General features: G+C 37.9%; 1 protein-coding gene across 3 annotated transcripts in view; it reads right to left on the minus strand.

The window, feature by feature from the left end:
- SH3PXD2A (SH3 and PX domains 2A) overlaps positions 1 to 22,627 on the minus strand; it is a 261,206-nt gene that overhangs the window by 147,909 nt on the left and 90,670 nt on the right. For all 3 annotated transcript variants that reach the window (XM_088132404.1, XM_088132405.1, XM_088132403.1), the window contains exons 4-5: positions 16,138 to 16,214; positions 6,790 to 6,881 (exon numbers count right to left, since the gene is read on the minus strand). In XM_088132404.1, the coding sequence (XP_087988530.1) occupies positions 6,790 to 6,881; positions 16,138 to 16,214 (169 nt within the window). The remainder of the gene's footprint in view (positions 1 to 6,789; positions 6,882 to 16,137; positions 16,215 to 22,627) is intronic.

A 22,627-nucleotide genomic window follows, 5' to 3' on the forward strand; every position in this document is an offset into this window, starting at 1 on the left:
TGGGACCAGAATTTCCATCGATAAGTGATGTAGTCCTAAAGCACAACATCACATGACCGCCCCACTTAGCAATGGCAGTTCCAGTAGTCCCCCATTACCATTGTAAGTGAGGACCACGTGGATCATTAAGCGAGGACCTCACAGCTGGATTTTGAACCAGCTGTAGCTTCCGGATACTCTTCAAGGGTAGCCCCATGTAGAGCTGGGAAATCCAAGCCAAGCACCTGGATCACAATCACATGACTGTGGGGGCACTGTGCCAGCTGGAACTTTGAGGATTAGTTATAACTATCACTAGTTCAGCGCCATTGCAAGTGATTGCAACTTCTGACTTCCTGCCAGCTTCCCCACTGACTTTGCTTGTGGGAAGTTGGCAGAGAAGTTGCAAAGCACGATTGTGTAACTGTGGGATGCTGCAACGGTCAGAAATCCAAGCCAAGCACCTGGATCACGATCACATGACTGTGGGGGTGCTGCACCAGCTAGAACTTTGAGGATTAGTTATAACTATCACTCGTTCAGTGCCATTGCAAGTTTGAACAGTCGCTGAACGAGTGGTTGTCAAACGAGGACCACATGTACTGTTGGTGTTTATCCTAGGTATGTGTGTGTGTGTATGTGTGTGTGTGTGTGTGTGTGTGTGTATATATATATATATATTCAAAAGTAAAATCTCCAAGTATTTTTTGAGAAATAGTTGGGGGCAGGACAGGAAAATATTTTCCCATAGAACAGGATGCATTTGATATTCCTACTCTTTTTATTTACTTTCCTGTATATGTAGACCTTTGCAAGGAAGGGGTGCTATAAACTGAAGATAATCAAAAAGATGAAACTATTCATGAAATTAGAAGAAACACATTGAAATAATAGACTAGAAGGTTTATCCCATAAGATTAAGGTAATGTTCAAAAATATTTCTTTTTCCTAACCCAGAAACATCAAAGCACAAGCCTGCAGAAAAGTCTTTATCCTCTGCAAGCATCATAGCCTACTATCCAACCACTCCTTGGTATTTCTATTTGGAAGAGGCAAGCACCGTCCCCCTAAACTGCCCCCCTAATGGCTGAACATGGTATTTTAAGCTCTGCTTCCCACCGAGCCATTTCTTTCTCCACTGCCTGCTCTCATACATTTGCAGTTGCACATTCCATGTGGATTCCAGCTTTTTCTTTTTCTTTTTTTTCCGGCCTCTCAAACCAGAGTCCATCAGAGTTGGGTGGTTAATAAATTCAAGTAAATAAAAATAAATAAATAAAGCTTTGTACCACCAAAGTTCAGGGACAAAACATCGATTTTGGATGATGTGATTTTGTGTGTGTGTGTGTGTGTATAAATAATATACATGTGTGTGTATTTGTACACATGCACATAGCTACCTACTGTACACTTATATGCTTAACATATTTAACTTTCAAAACAAAAAGCCCTCCCTTAAAAAAGGCAGAAAATTCAGTCCATGCTTCCTCTCATGATGTCCCTTTGTCACCGCTATGGCCAAAACTGTTATCTGTAAAAAAGCTGCTTGCCTTGGTCTAACTCCTCAATTAATTTAAAGCTCAAGGTTTTGCCTAGTTACTGATACCTCCTAAAGTGGCAACAACACACTTTTTTCTATCAAAATAAAGTTGCCTTAGAGTCAAACTCAGCAGCTGACAACTTACAAACTACAGAACTGGTTTGCCCTTGCTTTCTTCCAGGATGTTTTTTGACATCCTAGTCTAGACAACAGCCCTGGATATCTCAGAGGTCCCCATCAAAGTAACCAGCCAAGGCTAACCATACTTTGCTTTTTAGATTAGTCAGGACTGATAGCTGTTGCCACTGGCATACCTCCGTTTCTCAGGGGAGATTCCTACATTAAGAAAAAACCCTCTCCATCAAAATTTACAAGATCAGTACAGCAGTCATAAGGTAAAAGAGTACCTAGGAGGACATCATCTTCTTGGACTTAATTTCCCAATCTATTTTTCAGTTTTCATGACTCTTCTGAGAACAACAAATGGCAACTACATCAGTACCATCACAGCCTGAAAAACAAGGGCTCAGTTTATCTACTGAAAGGGTTTCAAGAACAGCGGAAGCTTTTCTTTTATGCTTCTGGGCTGTCTAAAGGCAGCTTCAGGACTGGGGTTCAGCTGTGCTGTGAGAGTCTCTCCACTCAGCAGGTGAAAATAACAGATTGATGGCAAAGCTTGCGCACACTTGCAAAGGTGCATATGTATGCGTTTATATTCAACATTCATACCCAAGTATCAATTTAACATTCACAGCACAATATTGACCTTATTACCCAACATTTTATTATGCCAGAATTAGTTGAAAAAAGTAGGAAGGAGAGTGTTTGCAATGCATTTCCTCTATGCATACCCAAAGTGTGTTTTTAATCTGCATTAATATTTATAGTACATAATACTAGGATTTAGTAGAATGTTAAGGACATTACTCTAAAGGACAATTCATGGCCAGTTGAAGTTGTGAAATTTTAGCGATTTCCACAAGTACAACAAAAAGGTGAACCTCTCCATCTCTTCCCTAAGTCTTTTAACTGAGTGAATGGTGCCAGAAGAAAGTGATGGCAATGCTGCTTTCCTGAAATCTCAAGGGTAACATCATTTGCTGAGTACTGAGATCTTTAACCCCAGAACTATAATTGCCAGAGTTTATTGGAAAGAAAGAACAGCTTGTCAGTTCTTAGGGTTGTAATGCATATGTGCCAGAGAAAGACACAGAAAAGGAAAAAAATGGCTTAAAAAAAGTAAGAAGCCTTAAGTAGTTAACGGGATTTGACAAAGGAGTAGGATCAATTAACTGCAAGCACTCTTTATCACGTACTACCTATTTTGAATAAATGTAGTGTATCCTAATGGCCATATCTGTACAACATTAACCTTAACAGTTAAAAATTAAAAAAATAAAAAGTTACAGTTAATCTCCAGTTAACTGAAACATATTTTATAGAATTAATCCAATGACACAGATTCATACCACCTGATCCACAAACAATCACTTTTTAGCCGTACACTAACATATATATATGATAGTCGCATCAAATGAGAACTCACACATATGATCATTCATGACCATTTTGTCAGCACAACAGTGCTGTCTCTTGGAAAGATAGTTTTTACGAACTTTTAAGCTACTGACTCTACTTTCCAATATGTCATTCTTTCCTCCAAGATATTTGAGTTCTTCTCTGCCCCCAGCAATCCAACAAATATTTGTTTTTGATTCTAACTTTAAGCCTACAATTTCCTTTTAAAGATCAGAACACTAGTAAGTAGCTTCCACTGGTAGGTTGATGATTTTTCAGACTGTAATTAAAAGCAAATGCAATTGGTCATATGTAATATCCTGAGGTTTGTCACACTGCTCTAAAGCTGACCTTCCAGGAAGGATGCTGAAGCCTTTCAGGGTGTGATACATATCTTAGCTGTCTCTCATTGGCTTAGGTTAGAACTTCAATGTCATTATATAACCACAACTGAAAATAAATCAGAAGGGTTTGAACCTTGGCACTCTAATTTCTGAGTAGTATCTCTACAGAGTAAATGTATTTCAGTTAGAAATGCAATACTGAAGAGTTCTATATTGAATAGGCCACGAGTTCATCACAGATTCCAAATGGCCTTTTATTTAACACTTCTTAAGATTTTAAAATATTCTACATAAAACACTAGCTACCCTTACCGTTCTTACCCTGTTCTTTAGTAACCTGAACACCTCACTGATCCGTCTGCCTCCTGACCTTCCCCTCCTTAACTCCCGTTGGGGTTGACTGCTTCACTCACTGCCATGGCCATTCTCTCAATCATCAGCCCTCTAAGAACTGTTCCTTCTCTTACACGATCGCACTTCTAATGGCAATTCCTCTGGTAGCTGAACCTTTGTTCTTACAGGAAGGTCTCAGGTTATCTCTGAAATTTCAATTAAATCAGAAGCCTTGATAATTCAATAAGCTGCCTGTCGTTTTGAGTCAAAACATGAGGTTATTTGATCTGCTGTTTGTATTTCTAAAGACAGAGTGCATCAAAGCCATCAGTGCAGACAGGCTGAAAGACAGATGGTGTAGCAGTGATTTTATCAAGCACTTTTCAAGACACTCAGTGCAGACCAAAAGGTAGTTATCTACCATTTGTTTATATAGTTGATCTTATACAGTACTCTTTAAAAGAGCCTTCACCAACCAACAGACCTCAAGATGTGGTGAGAACACAGACCCCAAACTATCAAACCAGCACAGCCAATAGCCATATTGTCTGGGAATTTCTGACTGATTTAAAGAACAAGTTCTTATTTGAAACAGAGTAGAAGTGGGGATACACAAGTCCTAGTCCTCCTTTACGAATGGAAGCTGGTTGGGTGACTCTGGGCCAGTCAATCTCTCTGAGCTCTAGACTAGGAAGCTGAAAAACATCCATCAACCAATCAGTGTTGGATCAGCAAAATAGATTACAGTCCATAACCTTCGAAGAAGAAGCCTTCATTCTGCAATGGACTGATTCAGGATGATGATGATAATGATGATAACAACTACCCACTCATGCATATATATACACAGATGCACACACAAAATAGAGCTATCAATAGAAATCTTGGTTAATTAATTGTATGAGTTTAAATAATTCATCTATTAGCCCAATATTTTTACATAAGCTTACATATGATTAATACATACTTTCTTCATATTATATTATGTGAGTACTACAGTAACAACCTTCTTTAAAGGAGCTCTTCTTCACATGTCAAGCAAAAGGGCACCTGTCATTTACATCTTCCTAAATACATTTAAAAAAAAAAAAATTATTGCTTGACTGAAAAGATATCCAAGGCCAAGCAAAAAGTCTGTAATTGATTCGATATGATAGGTGCACTGGAGAAAGTGTTTTACTTCCATTGTAAAAATAATAACACAGAAATATTATTAAGCAAGTGGGGTGATATCTTCCTCCTGACCTGGAGAAAAACAAAGGTTACCCAACTGGACTATCAATATAACTTCAGTCTTGTACTACAGCAAAGTCTTTCAGATCTTTAGCAATTATATCACATTGTTAGAAACCAGAGATCAGATTAATAAGCAAAAAATGAACTTTTGGAAGTAGTATTTATTTTACTGACAAGCAAATATAAGTAAGCATTCTTTATTATAAAAAACCTTGGTTACAGAGAACACTATACTGGCTGAGAATCTGGGGAGTTGCAGTCCCAAAAATTTGAAGTATGTCACATTAGAGAAAAATCACATGGATATGTGGATTTCTGATTATTATTTTACTTAGGCAAGGCATTTATGCCCAGCCAACCAGGGCCAAAGACTTAGAGTTCATCACTGCAATTTGAGCAAAGAAGATAATATCAAGGTTATTTCTCTATATCTGTTCACTAATTTGCTATCTATGCATAGCTAATGGTAGTTAACATCAAAATACATTTTCCATTTTAAAGTGGGTTTAATGTTCAAGAGTTGAAATTTATCATACAAAATTAGAAGAACGGCATGAACCAAATAACTAACTGCAAAAATTACAGTTATAATATGCAGAATGATTTGGTGATACAAGTAGGTGACTGCTGATTTTTATTTAAGTATTCTGGACTAAAATATAATCTCCCCTGAGATCTGACTTGCCCCAACCCCACATGCTTCCAGAAGGCCTTGAAGACTTGGCCGTTCCCTTGGGCGTTGGGGCAAGGATGACAGAGTAGCTTGTCCTACAAGGTGGAACGTATATTGGTGTGCCCCTACTGGTGTTTAGTTGTGTTTTCTGAGGAGTTTTGCAAATCTCTTTTTATTGTTGTATGCCACCCTATACTGTAAATAAATAAATAAATACAATCTTGGCATGCACTACCATATATTGCTATTAGGCAATGCCAAACCAGTTTTGCATGATATATCAAGGACCATAATCCAAAAGTAGTTGGGACAGGATTCACTGAGGAAGAGATGAGGAGTTATAAGAGGAAAATGGTTGCCTTAAGAGTTTGCCAGGCTTGGCACCCATTTTGATGCCCCACTCTTCTCAAACCTCCCAAAAAATGACTAAAACCTTTGAGCTCAATGTTCTGGGTACATTCAGGGACTGAAAAGGGGATGTCTTATAGACTGAATGCAGCTCCTAGGCTATACTTTTTCTACCCCTGCTATAGAGGTTTAGGAAATCTCCATGTATCATTTTCTTTCTGTAAACTAGATAATATATGTAATTATTTGTAAAACCTTTCAGAATCCCCAGCAAGAGCAATGTGTAAATTGCTGACAGCCTGAAGGATGTACCTCTAAATACTATATGCAGTATAGGGATCAGAAGCTCTGAGCTGTCTCCCAGCAAGATCTGCTCTCTCCTTGTGACTGATTTTGCTTTCTGCTTCCAAAAAATAGTTTTTCAGAAATTACTTGTGACATGGAGCATAATCAAAGTCTTGCATACCATCTTTGAGCATGAATCCATCCAGGAAAGTTGATGGTAATTAAAAGTTTATTGCTAACTGGCAGGATTTCCCTCAGGATATAACAAATAATGATTCTGCAAATCACCAAAGCATGAAAAGTTCTCCCTTTGACCTATGATGAATCAGACACCACGTTTCTTTGAATTTTCTTCTTGCACAATGAACACACGTATATTCCTCATTTATATTTGTCAAATTACAAAGCCATTTCCCTATGATGTAAAAGGATAAAATAAAACTCTTCCATCCTTTGGATGTGATAAAATGTATTGACCTTTAGCTTCCTTCCTTCCTCACATAGAACAGCAACAGAAATCAACAGGAGCTTACTCTTTAGGAGGGTTTAGGTCTTCTGGTCGGGTCTCAAAAAACCGAAAGACTTCATCACACTGTGAGATGTGAGGTGGAAGCTTTACCAGTGCCTGTTAAAGAAGAGAGAGAAATTAAACATAGAAGCAACCTAAGCAACAAGAATAAAAAGATGAGAAACACTGGGATCACCTTAACTAAAACCTGTTGGTAAACAGAAGAACAGAACTGCACAAAAGCTTTAAAAAGCAAATGTTAGGCTTTTCATGTTAATAATAATTTAATAATTGGTACTGATTTTAATTTTTAAATTTTAATTATAGTAATTTTACAGTTATGGCTTACTTTTTACATGTTTTAAAACTGTTGTGAGCTGCTTTGATTATTTAAACAAACAGAAATACGGGATATAATGTCAAAAATAAATTTTAAATTTTAGCTTATTAACATGTTTTACCAAGCAAATTCAGAGCTGCCCCCTTTTCTCACTCTAGCTCAGAATAGACAATCTGATGCTATACAGAAGCATCACTTTAGTGGTGGGCACTTCGGGTCTGTAATCCCAACCAGCAGAAATACTGGCAAGAGATTTTGGGAGTTACAAAGTTTCGATCTCTGCTTAGTTCTGTGGAGTTTTTAAACAGGCTGAGCAATGACAAATCAACACCACAATTGGATGCTTAAAAGAAGAAGAATCATTCAAACAAGCAAAGGATATTTTTTGTTTTTAAGCAAGCAACAGAAAGCAATGATCTACTTATTTGCTTCATAATTCAAATATTGCTTGTTAGAAATGTAAGAATAGTAGTAGTAGTAGTAGCAGTAGTAGTTATCATCATCATCATCATCATCATCATCACCACCACCACCACCACCACCACCACCACCACCACCACCTTTGAATCAGTGTTGATTCCTGACAACTGCCTGGACAAGTCCCTGCAGTTTTCCTGGCAAGATTTTCAGAAAGTGGCTTGCTATTGCCTCCTTCCTAGGGCTGATAGAGAGTGACTGGCCCAAGGTCACCCAGCTGGCTTTGTGCCTAAGGCAGGACTAGAAGTCACAGTCTCCCGGTTTCTAGCCTGATGTGTTAACCACTTCACCAAACTGGTTCAAACATTGGACATCATAATAAATTATGGATATATATGGGCAGGAAACTATTTTGTATTCTTTGACTCTATTTTAGATATATTTATTTTGTTGTCTAAAGGTATTGCTGGTATTTTGCAAGGCATTAAAAACTTGGCTTTGCTGTCAGGCCTGGAGCCCTGATAGCATGGGTGAGTCTGCTTTTTGGTTACATTGATTTTAGATGTTACAGTTGTCCTTGGCTACTATTTATGTTATTTTATGTTATTTATGTTTTTAATTATTGGTTGTGTTTTTACCCTGTTTTTATTTTGTTTTAATTGTTAGCTGCCCAAAGTCATGTATGTGGGATGGGTGGCCATGTCAATGTATTAAATACATGAATAAGTAAATAATTGTAATGCATCATGGTTTGGTGATTTGGTTAAGGCTTAGGTTAGTAAAAAAGGAGAACAGACTTAATATCATGACCTCCACAGACAGATGAAGGCCTCCACTACAGCCAATCATTCTCACTAGATGAAAAATCCCAACTGCTTTAATCTTGATTTACTTCTACAGGGAATGAATAAAGACACATTATTTCCATTATTCACAATCTTTTTTCTATATAATTAAGAAGAAAGGACTGAAAATAGAAATTCTGGTAGCCATACAACTTCTTTGGTGGCATCTAGCCTTTGCATTCTCTGCTTAGCCTGGAAGATCAAGAATCTGTATAGTCCCTGCTCTTGTATTATCAGGTTAATAGTATATTTTATTTGTTGGATTTCTCCCCTGCCCATCTCCCCCACAATAGGGGACTCTGGGCGACTTACAAAAAACATTAAAAACTATAAATATATCTAAAACACAAATACATCCAGCATTAAAACAATACTAAAAAAGGAAAATCCAAGAAGATGGAAAATCAGGCTGCAGACAGCTGGCCACTATGGGGCTAGCCATCCCCACGCTTGAAGTATTCGCTCCCCACCACAGGCCAAGTGGCAGAACCAGGTCTTCAAAGCCCTACGGAAGGCCAGGAGTGAGGGGGCCAATCGCACCTCTGGGGGCAGAATGTTCCAAAGAGCGGGGGCTATTGCAGAGAAGGCCCACCTTCTGGACCCCGCTAATTGGAGTTCTTTTACTGAGGGGGTCCGAAACATGCCCTCTCTGTGCGATCGGGTGGGACAGGTTGAAGACATAGAGGAGAGGCGGCCCCATGCCATGTAGGGCTTTAAAGGTAATAACCAATACCTTGAATTGGACCCGGAAGCAAATTGGTACCCAATGCAGCTCGCAGAGCAACGGTGTTACATGGGCCCTTCTTGGGGCTCCAAAAATAGCCCGCACGGCCGCATTCTGGACCAGCTGTAGCTTCTGGATACTCTTCAAGGGTAGCCCCATGTAGAGCGCATTGCAGAAGTCTATTTGGGAGATAACAAGGGCATGAGTGACTGTTCGAAGGGCATCCCGATCCAGGAAAGGGTGCAACTGATGCACAACCCGAAGCTGTGTAAAGGCCCTCCTTGCCACGGCTGCCGCCTGCTCTTCAAGCAGGAGCTGTGAGTCTAGGAGGACCCCCAGATTACGCACTGGGTCTGCTGGGGTAGTGCCACCCCATCAAGCACCAAAAATGACGAAGTCCCGGATGCAGAGGAGCCATTAACCCACAGCCCCTCTGTCTTACCAGGGTTCAGCCGAAGCTTGTTGTTCCCCATCCAGACCCTTACAGCCTCCAGGCACCGAGAAAGGGCAGTCATGGCATCACTTACTTCACCTGGGATGGAGATGTATAGTTGTGTATCATCAGCGTACTGATGATACCTCATCCCATGGTGGTGGATGATCTCACCCAGTGGTTTCATGTAGATGTTGAAAAGGAGCGGGGAGAGAACCGAACCCTGCAGCACCCCACAAAGGAGGGGCCGAGGATGGGACCTCTCACTCCCTATCAACACCGATTTGGATCGGCCCTGAAGAAAGGAGGTGAACCAGCACAAGACTGTGCTGCTCACCCCCGAGTCCCTGAGCCGTCCCAATAGGATACCGTGGTCGACGGTATCGAAAGCCGCTGAGAGATCAAGGAGAGCAAGGATGGTCGCACTTCCACCATCCTACTCCCGCCAGAGATCATCCATAAGTGCGACCAATGACGTTTCTGTTCCATAACCGGGCCTGAAACCTGACTGCAAAGGGTCCAGATAATCCATTTCCTCCAGAACCCTTTGGAGCTGTGAAGCCACCACTTTCTCAACCACCTTCCCCAAAAAGGAGAGGTGGGAGACTGAACAAAAGTTGTCCAGTACGGTAGGATCCAGGGAAGGTTTCTTGAGGAGGGGGTGCACCAACGCCTCCTTGAAGGCGTCCGGAAACACTCCCTCCTGCAAGAATGTAGTAACCATCGCCTGGATCCAACCACATGTCACCTCCCGAGCTGCTTTCACCAGCCAGGAGGGACATGGGTCAAGATGGCAAGTGGTGGCCTTCACAGTTCCCAGGACCCTGTCCACTTCCTCAGGAGCAACAAGATCAAACTGTTCCCAGATAAAGGGCGGAGCTGGCGTCGCGGCGATACGGCGGGCGATCCTGGGCTCCCAGGATGGCAGCCGATATCTCCTCGCCCGGACGGTCCCGATGGACCTAAGCCGTCCCGTAGAGATGGCGAACGCAAAGGGCGCGTCCCGCGGATCTCAGGGACGCCGCAAGTCCCAGATCGATCCGGGGAGAAGCTCTTGAAGCCGGTGGAGGAGAGGCAGCCAAAAATGGCTGCGAAAGCCGGGACAGCTCCAAAGGAAGATGGAAGAGAAGGGTGTCAACTGGGTGAGATGGACTTTTACTATTCAACTATTCTTAGAGAACACCTTAAGTAACTTAAAGAGATTTTTAAAAGTGAAGAAAAGTGGATTAAGCGGCGAGATTGAACCCTATTAAAAAAAAGAAGGGGGAGAAAATTTTTCTTTTCAACTTTCCCTTTTTAGTGGAATTGACAAGATGTTTTTCTTTTAAAAAAAATATATTTTTAACTGGATTGGCTTTCTCTTTTTAATACTCAATAACTTTTTATTTTAAGCCTTTTTTTACTAAGATTTTTTTATTGTTATAAGAAATTTATATCTTTTTGACTTTGAAATGGGGAAAGTGGAGTTAGAAGTAAATGAAAGAAAGTTGCACTGCCATTTAGAGGCGCGAATTAGTGCTTTTTTTTTCATTGTGACGCACGCTCAAAGACCCTGTGCTTTCTAAAAGATAGTGGGATGTGCATGTTTATACAGGTGCCATCCGTAACTATAAACAAGAAAGTGGAGTTGAAAGCGACTTTGAAAACATTAAGATGGAAAGTTTGAGCCAGTCACAAGAGCCTTGATTAGTGGCAGTAGCTCTTTTTCTGCTAGAAGCTCTGCTTTGCTTTCTATTCCCCCCAGATGGATTTTTTTTTTTAAAGAGGCTTAGCCTTTTCCTTCTTTTCCTTTTCTTTTTATTTTTCCTTCTTCTTTTTTTTCTCTCCTTTTGCTTCTTTTTTTCTCTTATTTTTGGCAAGAACAAAGATAAAGAATCCTTTGACTCAATGAAGGTTTATCAAGATAATAGACTATACGAGAAACACAATGCAGAAAAAGATCTTTAAACTATTGAGGATGACTATAAAAAATTGGAAGAAGAGCTGCAGAAATTCTCAAAAAAAAAAAGAAAAAAAATAAAAAATATATTAAAGCTAAAATGGACTTAATTAAACATAAAACGGGATCATTGGAAAAGGAAGAAATAGTACAAGAAATCAGAAACATTAAACGGAATTATTGTGAGGCCTATAAACTGAGAATTAAAAGGGTTAATCAACTGATAAATGAAGAGAGACAGATTTGTTCTTGGCACTGAGGGTGAGAAAAAGATTATACAAGATTATAATGGAAAATCGTACTAAGAGAATGTTCAAAAAGAAGAAGTAAAACAATATTGAAAGAAACTATTGCAGATGTTTAAAGAGAAAATCAGGGGAATACAACAATGATGGAACTGACAGAAGCTTCCAAAAGCAGAATGTTCAAAAGGACACTTATTATTGCTTTCTCTTATCCAATAATATAGAAAAAAGGAATGAACAGCCAGATACTTTGGGACATTGAATGAAAAGGGTGAACTCAAAATTATGCAAGCGCTGGAATAAAGTATAAATCTGAGATATATAGTTAAAAATTGTATAACATGTAGTGAAATCTGGTTAGAACTGTAACTTGGTTAGAATTGTAATTGATACTGTAACTGATATTGGTTAGAATTGTAACTCTTAAGAATTGGAAAAATTAAAAAGTACTTATGCAGGAGGAAGTTATTCAAAATTATGGAATGTGCAGAGATGAGTTAAATTGAGATTTGAAATTAGAGTAAGAAGATAAGCAATTTTATATGACACGGGATTTGTTTTTATTAATGATTAGATGAGAAAATATAGTAATGTAATAGATTAGGAAATTTTATAATAGAAATTTGATATTAATTATTATATATATACACATATAATAGATAGATGGAGATGTATTACTAATCCTATTGAAAGTTAAAATTTTTTGTAATATATGATTTTATAGATTAGCTATGAATGATTAATAATTGTTAATTGATAAGTATACAAGTATATTTTTGAATAGATGATATGAGAATTTAAGATTATGAAAGGGGCACCAACGAGTTTAACTGGTTGACACACGGTATAAAATGGAAGATGCTTTTTTATGCCTTTTTATGTTTTTGTTTGTTCATGTTTGTTTTGTGTTTGTTGTAAAAATAAAAAAAACATTATAAAAAAAAAAAAAAACTGTTCCCAGATAACTGGGTAAGAACTTCCCAGTTATCCTGGGAATATTTCCTGACAGATTTGTCAATTGGTTTGCTATAACATCAAAATGGAAATGATTCCACCAAACAAGGGTTGCAAACCATTATTTGCTCTTGGCTTATTTATTTACTTTGTATCCCACTCTTTCCTGAAGGGTGCAGAGAACTTGTTCAAAGCATAGTTTGGCTATTTGGGCACCACAACAAATAGTAGCTTGACAAAATGGGAAATTTCCAAGGAGCCAGTTATATAAGGGGGTGAAGAAATGCATACAGTCATAGCTTATTCCCAATCCTTCATGAGAGAATCTGAAAACAGAACATCAAAATGAAACCTGTACTTGAACCATTAGGTATAGCTAATTCAAGAAGAAAAACATTCATAACGTAATATTTCCTAGAGCCTTCTCAGACAATAAAATACCCAACAGATTTTCTCTACAAATGAAATATCTTATAATGCATTCACTGGTAATCTAATACACTATCCCAAACCATTAATGGACTTTGCTACAGATAAAAGCTTTGATGGAAACAGATTGCTCTTTTTACTTCACGCACAGCAGAACTGAAAATGAACACACAACGTTCAGATGTTTGTAATGAAAAAGTTAATGAAATGACAAGGAATGGATGAGAGAAAAGGGCAGCTCTGCCCCCTTACCATTTTATACAAGGCTAAATGATCCCTCTAGCACTTGAGTAGACAGAAGGGAAGTGGCCTGTAAAGCTTTTTAAGAAGTTCATGAAAGTCACAGAGATGTGAGGAGTAAAAATTTCCATTAGTCTACCAGTAATACAATTAAACAGACTGATGGAAATATAAAATTAGGTTGTAGATCAGTTGTGGCTCAGACTGCAAATTGCCACAGTTGAGCTGAGCTAGATACTGCCTTCTGTATGAAGCTACAGAGGAATATGGAGAGAGCCTTGAAGGAAGACTGCAAAACCTGTTAAGTAAATGTCAACGTACTCCTGAGAAGGAAGAAATAAATTCAAGATAACCCCACCTTGATTCTGTTTTGGCTTAAAAGGTGCAGAGGGAAATTTTGATTGCCTTAAAAGATTCTGCTTTCTTCCAGGACATTTTTTTTTAACTTTCCAATCTAGCCAATATCCTTGGAATTCCCAAGCATTCCCCCTTTCAAGTACTAACCAGGGCTGACCCTCATTATTTTCCAAGATCAGCCAAGGTTGGCTAGGTACTGCCAACGCCAAGGATTGCTTTTTATTCTGCTCTAGAAAGGAAAAAGTAGGAAGGAATCTGTGTGGAAATGAAGGGAATTAAATGTTCAAAAGACAAATGATGTGCTGTTAACTACTGGTTGTCTGATATAGTTGTGGGAGTTGCTCTAAGTTTGTAGGGAAGTCAGTTGCATTCATAATTCATAGTCCATTCATTCCAGAAGATGAATTTCCCTCATATATTTGTCAAATATACATGATATATAAAAGGGTCCATTCGAAAAAGAAAACATAGTGGTTTGCATGTTAGATTATGCTGTGAAGTTAACTGGTCTAATCACTCTTTCTCATTTAGGGCACTTTCCACACAGGCCTTATGCTCTGCTCCCAAATCAATGTCACACATGTGCAACTAATGAGAAGAAATCTTATTGCCTAATAAGTTGATACAATATACAGCACTTGGCAGAAATAGAAGACAAGTATTGACAATCTGTGCTTGTCTTACAGGAAAGCAATGTAGTACTTTTCATATGACAATTTGATTAACAGAGGACATAAACTAGGTGGAAATAAAATTATCAGATTGCTATCATAACTACCATCATCAGTACAATAGTTTATTAAACATGATTTCTCAGACAAGACTCCGAAAATATATAAGAGGGATGGGTCAGGAGTGATCCTTATAACCTTGCAGTGCTTTCCTGCCTTCTAAGAAATATATCTGTTCTGAAGCACAAATTTTGCACTTACTAGCTAAACAATTAATATACAGATTTTAGCATGAGTTTATATAGTTATAGCCTGCGGGCCTTCATTTTCCAGACACTGAATCAATTGTTGCACATAAATATTGATAGCATAAGATAAGATTTTAAATACATTTTTTCCAGCCAAATTGTTTAGAATGGGTATTTCTTTTCTTTGTATCTCAAATTCTTAAAAATCCATTGCAAAGTTTCATCAGTATGTTTTGATTACACTGAAATCCAACTGCACAAAACATACTGAACTGAGTTTAGAAACTGTTAGGACCCTTGTTAATCAGTAACAGCCCAGCTGTGGTACATAGTTACTACTAATATGCAACTGAAATGGGTGAATAAAGAGATTGTAAAAGGGAAAAAGTCAGCAAGCCTTTCTAATTGTTTCTAATGTCACAACTTATATTTAATGTAGTAAATTTACATTTTCCAAGAATACCAAATGCATATTAAACTAATGTTCCCAGATCATAGGTTTCCTCTTCGAACTTTAACCTATAAAGCTCTATTGCCAAGTGTATCTATAAATGCTTCTTCTTCAACTTGCCACATAAGTAGGATCACCAACTCACCAATCACTCAGTCTCAGAAAGTTGGCATTCTCAGATGAGTAACTAGAAGCCAAGAATAGCTTCTGGACAAGGCACAAGATCCACATGACAAGTAATACATCACAAATCCAAAAAGGTTTGATTTCTCTTATGATAAATATCTATGTTATCTATGGTCACTTTTACAAGTCCTCTCAGATTTAACAGATACATTCTGAAATGCAAAATACTTAATAGTTTCTCCTATTTTTCAGCAGTTTAGAGTTCATTCCAGGTTGCTTTTTTCATTAAATGTTGACATGGATGATATTTTGAGAAAGAGGCTGCATAAATATACCAGTGAAATAAAACAGATCTATTCTCATAACTTGAGTCCCTATTAAATATATTTGGCTAATCACTTAGGGAAGATATTTGCCAGATAGAAAGTTCTTCAGACAAGCATGAATAGGAGGCCTGGTATAAATATCTGAGACCTTTGTTGGAAGCACAGGTGGTTGACTCTGATTTCTGTGAGGTCCTCTGGCTTTGATGAGATCTGAAACTTTAAGGACCTCAGAGAAATGTCTCTCATAAACCAATATGTGGTATTTTAGACAAAATAGTGCTTGATCTGAATCTATTATTTGTTTCATTGGCTTTAGATTGTTAAATTAATCTCAGTAACTTTATTTATGTCACTATGGGATACCTTGCCTGTTAAGTCACAGAATGCTCCCAAGCTCTTGGGAAGACACTGAAGACCTTATTTTTCCACAGGGCATCTGAATGATGTTGGTGTAAGGGCTGTCTTAGTTGGATGGGATATTCTTTCATTTTCTATTGCTTCATTTGGTTTTGTATGTTTTGACAATAAACCACCCTCAGCTTTAGAGAATAAGCAATAATTTAAAATGTGTATAAATAAATAAATGCGATGCATTTTTCACTGTGTTCTAAGAGGAAGTGTTACTTACCCTGCAGTATTCATCAATTGGCTTTAATCTCTTCACAGCTACATCTCGAATGTGACTTCTTCGGAACAGGATTTTCCCTGGTGAAAAAGAAGATGCAGAGATTGAATGTGTGTCTTGCCACAAATTACTCATATCCTGGTCATTCTGATTCACATATAGGTGGGAATATATGATACATTCTAGTTTTACATCTAGGTAGGCATAAGTGGGTTTTGCTAAATTTATGTATCATTCCAAAATTTTTAGAGAAGTAAAACTGCATGATTATTCATATTTATTTCTGTAGTAACTTGCTTTAATATGTCTTCAATCTTCAAATACAACCTTCTCTTATCTGTGTATTATTGTACACATTTTGAACTGAGAATTGCAATGCAACATCCAAAGAAGTAGGGTATTCAAAGGATAATTATGTACCGGTTAATCAATACACAAATCTCTTGAGTACCTTAACTACCATTTTGTTTAAGAGTCCACTGGAGTTAAATAAATAAATAAACAAACAAATAAATAGGACATTCTCACTGACTCTTTTGTCAGTTTAGCATTTCCTTTCAGTCCCATTCCATTTCCTATCTCCCAACTACAACTACAGGTAGTCTTCGACTTACGACCATTCATTTAACAACTGTTTGAAGTTACAACAGCGCTGACAAAGTGACTTATGACCAGTCCTCACGCTTACAATGGTTGCAGTTTCCCAGGGTCACATGATTGCCATTTGCAACCTTTCCAAGGGGCTTACAACAAGCAAAGCCAATGGGGGAAGTTGTATTTGCTTAACAACCGTGCGATTTGCATAACAACTGTAGTGACTCACTTAACAACCACAGCAAAAAAAAAAAAAGTAAAATCAGGCATGTTTCACTTAACAACCGCATCACTTAGCGATGGACGTTCCGGTCCCAATTGTGGTCGTAAGTGTCGGGCCTAGCCCAAGGAACTCCAGGAGACCATGCAGAATCAATCCAGCAAGGTTTATTAGCTACAACCCGTTAACAAGAATCTTCCCAGAATGAAACCAGTTCCCAGGCTCAGCCAGTTCACACCGATGGAATTTCTTAGGGAGGTGCCAGTCTCCTCCGCTTATCTCTTCCTCGCTCCTCTGGAGATGAGAGCACATTCTTTACTCCCCTCCCACAATTCCAGTCCATCACAGTAAGTCAAGGACTACCTGTATATGTTTATGTAATACTCTTTTCACAAGAGTATTACACATATATATTCTCCAGAATTGAACAGCAATCTATAAAAGCTTGTTTATAAAGCAGACAAAGCACATTTCTCTGATGTCCCTTAAAGAAGGGAGCCACTTATCTTTATCTTACCAAGTTTTTCAAATCAACACAAATCACTAGTGGCTGAGTCAAGACTTCTTGTATTTGTAGATATCAGAAGATATTTGTGGACAGTATAAACATATTTTTTATCAGGATATCAAAACATTAGAGAAATAGATCAGGAATTGAATTAATAAATAATAAAATAAAATAAAATAAAATAGCCTCATTTTCAGCATTATAACTATATAATGCAAGCAAGCTTGCCAAAGTTCCCATTCTTCAGTCCAAGCCACAAATTGAAAGCCAAGCTAGTGGTGATATTTTAGAAAGTTTAAAGTAACCAAATACATTGAACACATGAAAGGTCTCCTGAAATTGTAACTGATCATTGTTTGATAGATGGCTTACAAGGAGACCTGGATACTGCCAACAGTTCAATCCCAAAATTAATTAAGGATGTGAAACAAGTTTTATATAATTATCATGTGCAGAAGAAAAAAAGACACAAATAAATAAACACAGGGTAAGATCCAAGATATATCTCATATTAACTTAATTCCTAAAAGGGATTTTTAACATAAAAACCATTAACATAATATTAGAAAATAAATCTGGAAACAGGTCCCCGGAAGTGTTTTCTAACCATGCAGTTACCCCAAAGAATTGCTCTATGAGCTTTTACAAGACAGTTACTGAATTATTCTGAATCTGTCACATGGCTATAGTCCCCGTAATAATATGACTCAAATCACACTTATTTGGGAACAAATTCCATTTCCAAAATGGATGGAATTTTCTTTTAAATTAATTGAGAATATTTGCCTAAGGGAGCTATATCTGATTTTGTATCTTGACAGATACACATTTCATTCTATTGTAATTCAGTTATACTCCTAATTCAGCCACCTGCTGAAGAACATGAAGATATAGTATTAAAAAAGCACATTCTCAGTAAAATTACTATAATTACTGTTATTTAGCAAGTACTTAAGAAGCAGGTTGGAAAATGTGCAGAGACATAAAAGGCTTATCCTAGATGGAAAAGGCATAGGAAGTAAAAACCTGCTAAATTACTAATGAACACTAATAAATGTGCAACTATAATGCATTTGAAAAGGCTTTGCTGACTGAGAAGATATTTAGACCTAAGAGTATTACTACTGACATAATCTAATGGTGTCATTTATTGTCCTCAACTTGAAAGTTATGATTTGCTACCCCATTTGTATTAAGCTGCTTCCCAGAGTTCAGAATTCCATACAAGAATGTGAATCTAATAACCACCACCACTAATTTAAAAATTCTCCATACGGCTGCTGTAATTTGTAGTTAAGGCAGTCTTCCTCTTTAGAGGAGGAAAGTAGTAACCTGGAAGAAGGCACTGAGGATGTAGAAAAGTAGGCTAATAAGATCTTATGTAGGGTTTACCCCAGGCAGAAGAAAAGAGAGGAATCAGAAAGAGGGGATAATGGATGAAAGTATTTGGGATATCAGGAGCAGTAGGAAAGATAAAAGAGTTGTTTCCCGGACTTAATATTTTCAATTACTGTATACATCACACATGCATGTAACACTTCTGTAAACCCTATTAAGTTCTGAACTTATATGAAACGTACACAACCAATGTGATTCATTCCAAGAACAAAATCTTCAAGTGGAAGAGCAGGTGGTAGCTGTGGCAAAGAGGGCATTTGCACACCTTTGGGTTGTGCTCCAATTGCACCCATTCCTGGACCAGGAAGCTCTACTCATTGTCACTCATACCCTTCTGTCTGGATTACTTGAAGAGCACTCAGAAGCTTCAACTGATGCAGAATGCAGCTTCATGGGTAGTAAATAGTATCAGGTACTCCGTACATGTAACACCACTGTTTTGTGAGCTTCATTGGTTGACAGCGTGTTTCTGGGTGCAATTCAAGTGCTGGTTGTCACCTCTAAAGCCATTCATGGCTTGGGACTGGGTTACCTGAGGGACCATCTTCTCCCAGTTGTTTCTACCCATCCAATCTGGTCTGGCAGGATAAGCATGCTCCAGGTCCCCTCAGCCAAGGAATATTGGCTGATGGGGACTAGGAGCCATGCCTTTTCTGCTGCAGTGCCTTCCCTCTGGAACATTCTCCCTCCAGAGATTAGGATGGCCCTGACCCTGGTGGCCTTTCATAAGGCCTTGAAGACCTGATTATCTGCCCAGGCCGGGGGCCCTGAGTGTGTTAAGGGGCCCGTTTCCTGGTTATCTTAACATCTATGGATTATAATTTTTCTTGGCTGCTGTACATATTTAATTTTCTTTTGTATTGTGCTTGTAATTTGGTTTTAATTGATTTTATGATTGCCACCCAGAGTCACTTGTTTGAGATGGGCAGCCATATAAATTAAATAAATTAAATAAAATAATAATTCTTGTGCACACATGATTGGATCTGTATTCAATTCCTTCAATAATAGCAAGACTCAAGCTACTGTTTAAAGATTTCTAGAAAACCAGGAAGATCATATATTTCCAAAATAATTACAATGAACTATATTGGTCTATCTCCAGGAAGGGAAAAGAGTTCATCTGGCACTCAAACTTGTTTTCCTTTAAGCCTTCATTAGAGCCATATGATCTACTCCAGCATTAATAAGTAGAGATTTTGTTCCTAACTATAGAATAACATGTATGAAGGGATGAATAAGTGGAACCATGAAAAAAGGCCTTCCCCTTTTAAGGAAAAATCTTTCTCCCTTATCTATAGCTATTATTGTTATGCTCTGAAGAAATATAGATATATAACTGTGGGACAAGCTTCTTATCATGAAATTCTTTCCAACACAATGAACACTTAAGTCCCTGTTACATACAATAAAATTTGCAAAGCACCAATATTGGCAGATTGCTTGAAGCAAGCTGGCCATCAGTATGAGGAAGGCAGTGTTGGGCAAGGCACAGAAAATGTTTTTGGGGCTAAATAGAAAGTTCATCCCTCCCAACAGTCAAAAAGCTGCAGTAATATACAATTTGGACCCATACTGCTTTCCTATAGTTTTTAGAACCACCCACCACTTTATTGCAATATTTCTCTGATATCTCTCTGATAAATAAAAACAGATATAGAACCTCAACAGTTAAAAAAGACAACATAAAATATTAGTGAATAGTGGCAGAATCAGTCTTGCATCTTGAAGTCAAGAAATCTGTGCTGTCACATATTTGGCAAGGGCTTATCAAAGGGTCTGAGTCAGCTGGAAATGCCGAAATCATAGAATGACTGATTGACTAATGAGACAGATTATTACAGTCACAGACTAAATACCAGAGAAGAATCAAATGTCATCCATAATTTAAAACAATAAAAGACGGTATAAACAATAGATTTTAATATCTAACACAATTGCAATTATATCCTATATTCTACCCAGCAGCTGGCACCTAACTTAAAAATCATCAGGGCATCCAAGAATATTCCTAATCAAAGGTAATATAATATGATTCTTTACAACACGTGACCCATAAATAACATTGCAAGATCTTAAATGTGGCCAACGACACCAATACCCTTACATATCTGCTCATGTTTCTTCATTTCAGTCTTGATGTAACTTAAAGAATATAATTTAACAGGACACATGCTTTGAACTATGCATCTGATGGGGAAAATGATAAGAACCTTTCATTCATGCTGGCTTCTCAATGGCAACTTTTGAAATAGCATTCTGGCCTGATCTTACTTATTTACTCACTTATTTATTAATAAGAAGGTCTCACATTCGGTTCTTTCCATCACAAAGCCCTGTTTGAGTCTGTGTAGAACTGGACAAAGTTAAAATAGGCATTGCAGATGAACTAAACTGCTTCCTGCATGGCCTATATGAAAGATGACAGGAAATACAATTCAACATCTGGAGAACCACAGGTTACCTACCCATGACTGCAGAAATAAAAATTTAAATATAAGAATTAATGGCAAAAAGCATTTGCCTTCTAATAAAATCTGTTAGTTGGAAAAGTTGCTACAGACTCCTTTTGATTTTTTGCCACCATAGATCAACACATCTCTCCTTTCACAGTGTCTATAAGAATAACTAATGGTCTCTTTTGATAGAAGGCTGATTCCTAAACATTGCCTTTCAAAATATGTTAACCATTACAAGACAAATTATTTTTATCTAGCCTACAAATCCAACCAAACTAAAAGTTTAATTGCAAGTACGTATAGCTTGAATGTCAAGTTTGCATTCATTTGACACTTCAGCTTATAACAGAGAACTTACTATAACTGCAAGTGTCCATGTCAGAAGAAACATGTTCGTGCCACATTGAACAATCACATTTTAATCACTGTTCCTCCAACAAAAGCAAAAGCATTCAAAAATTCACCCAGGGACTGCTTTTCTGGCCCATTACTTCATTGTCTCTTAAACAGAAACATGTCCTAACCAAAATTTACTCCTCTTCATCTTTGCTCTGCGGTCTTGTGATTAAAAAAAAAAAAATCTTTACAAGAAGGCAAGCATACTGCCAAACCTAGGAGGAGAGATGTAAATTGACAAATGTGGTTTTGGATCTTGAGTAATTGCATCTGAATCTACAATCATGAAAGCAACCAAACTGGTTAGGCTGCTAGAAAAACACTGGCCCAAACAAACTGAGCCTTCTTTCTAAGCACAGCTCAACAGAAATAACAGCTCCTGAAATACTATGCCTTTGTTCCCTGGTGCTGCTGCGCTATGCAGAGCTGCTATCGTTTATAAAATTCTGACACCAGGAATCTTATATTCCTCTCAAAGGGTGGTAGACTTATGGTCTCCAGTTCCAACCTGACGATGGATAGATGCCATCATCTTTACAGGCACATGAACTAAATGCACCGAGAGCTCAGTTGAGCTCCCACCCCCTACCCACATCTGAATGTCACATGGACTATATAGACTGGAAGTACTTTCTGAAAATGTCTTCTCCTCATAAATAGGAAGAGACTTGTCCTAAGAAGCAGGATTTGTCAAGTCAAGTGACCCCCATGCAAATGCAAGACAAAATATTTCAAAGAAACCCATAGTGTGTTTCTTACAATTAGCATGTAAGTTGGGGACTGATTGTTTTCTTCACAGCACCAAGCTCAGTCAGAAGGTGATTCATTCTTTTCAGCTTCAATTTTTAAATGGATGAAAGGGAATGGTCCAGGCAGGGAGTGGCAGAGTCCACAGAATCCCTGTGTTTTTTGTGTCAC

Source organism: Python bivittatus, unplaced genomic scaffold, assembly GCF_059951505.1.
Source record: "Python bivittatus isolate LINGU-HERP-01145 unplaced genomic scaffold, Pbiv_v1 ctg000980_np1212, whole genome shotgun sequence".
Classification (NCBI taxonomy): domain Eukaryota; kingdom Metazoa; phylum Chordata; class Lepidosauria; order Squamata; family Pythonidae; genus Python; species Python bivittatus.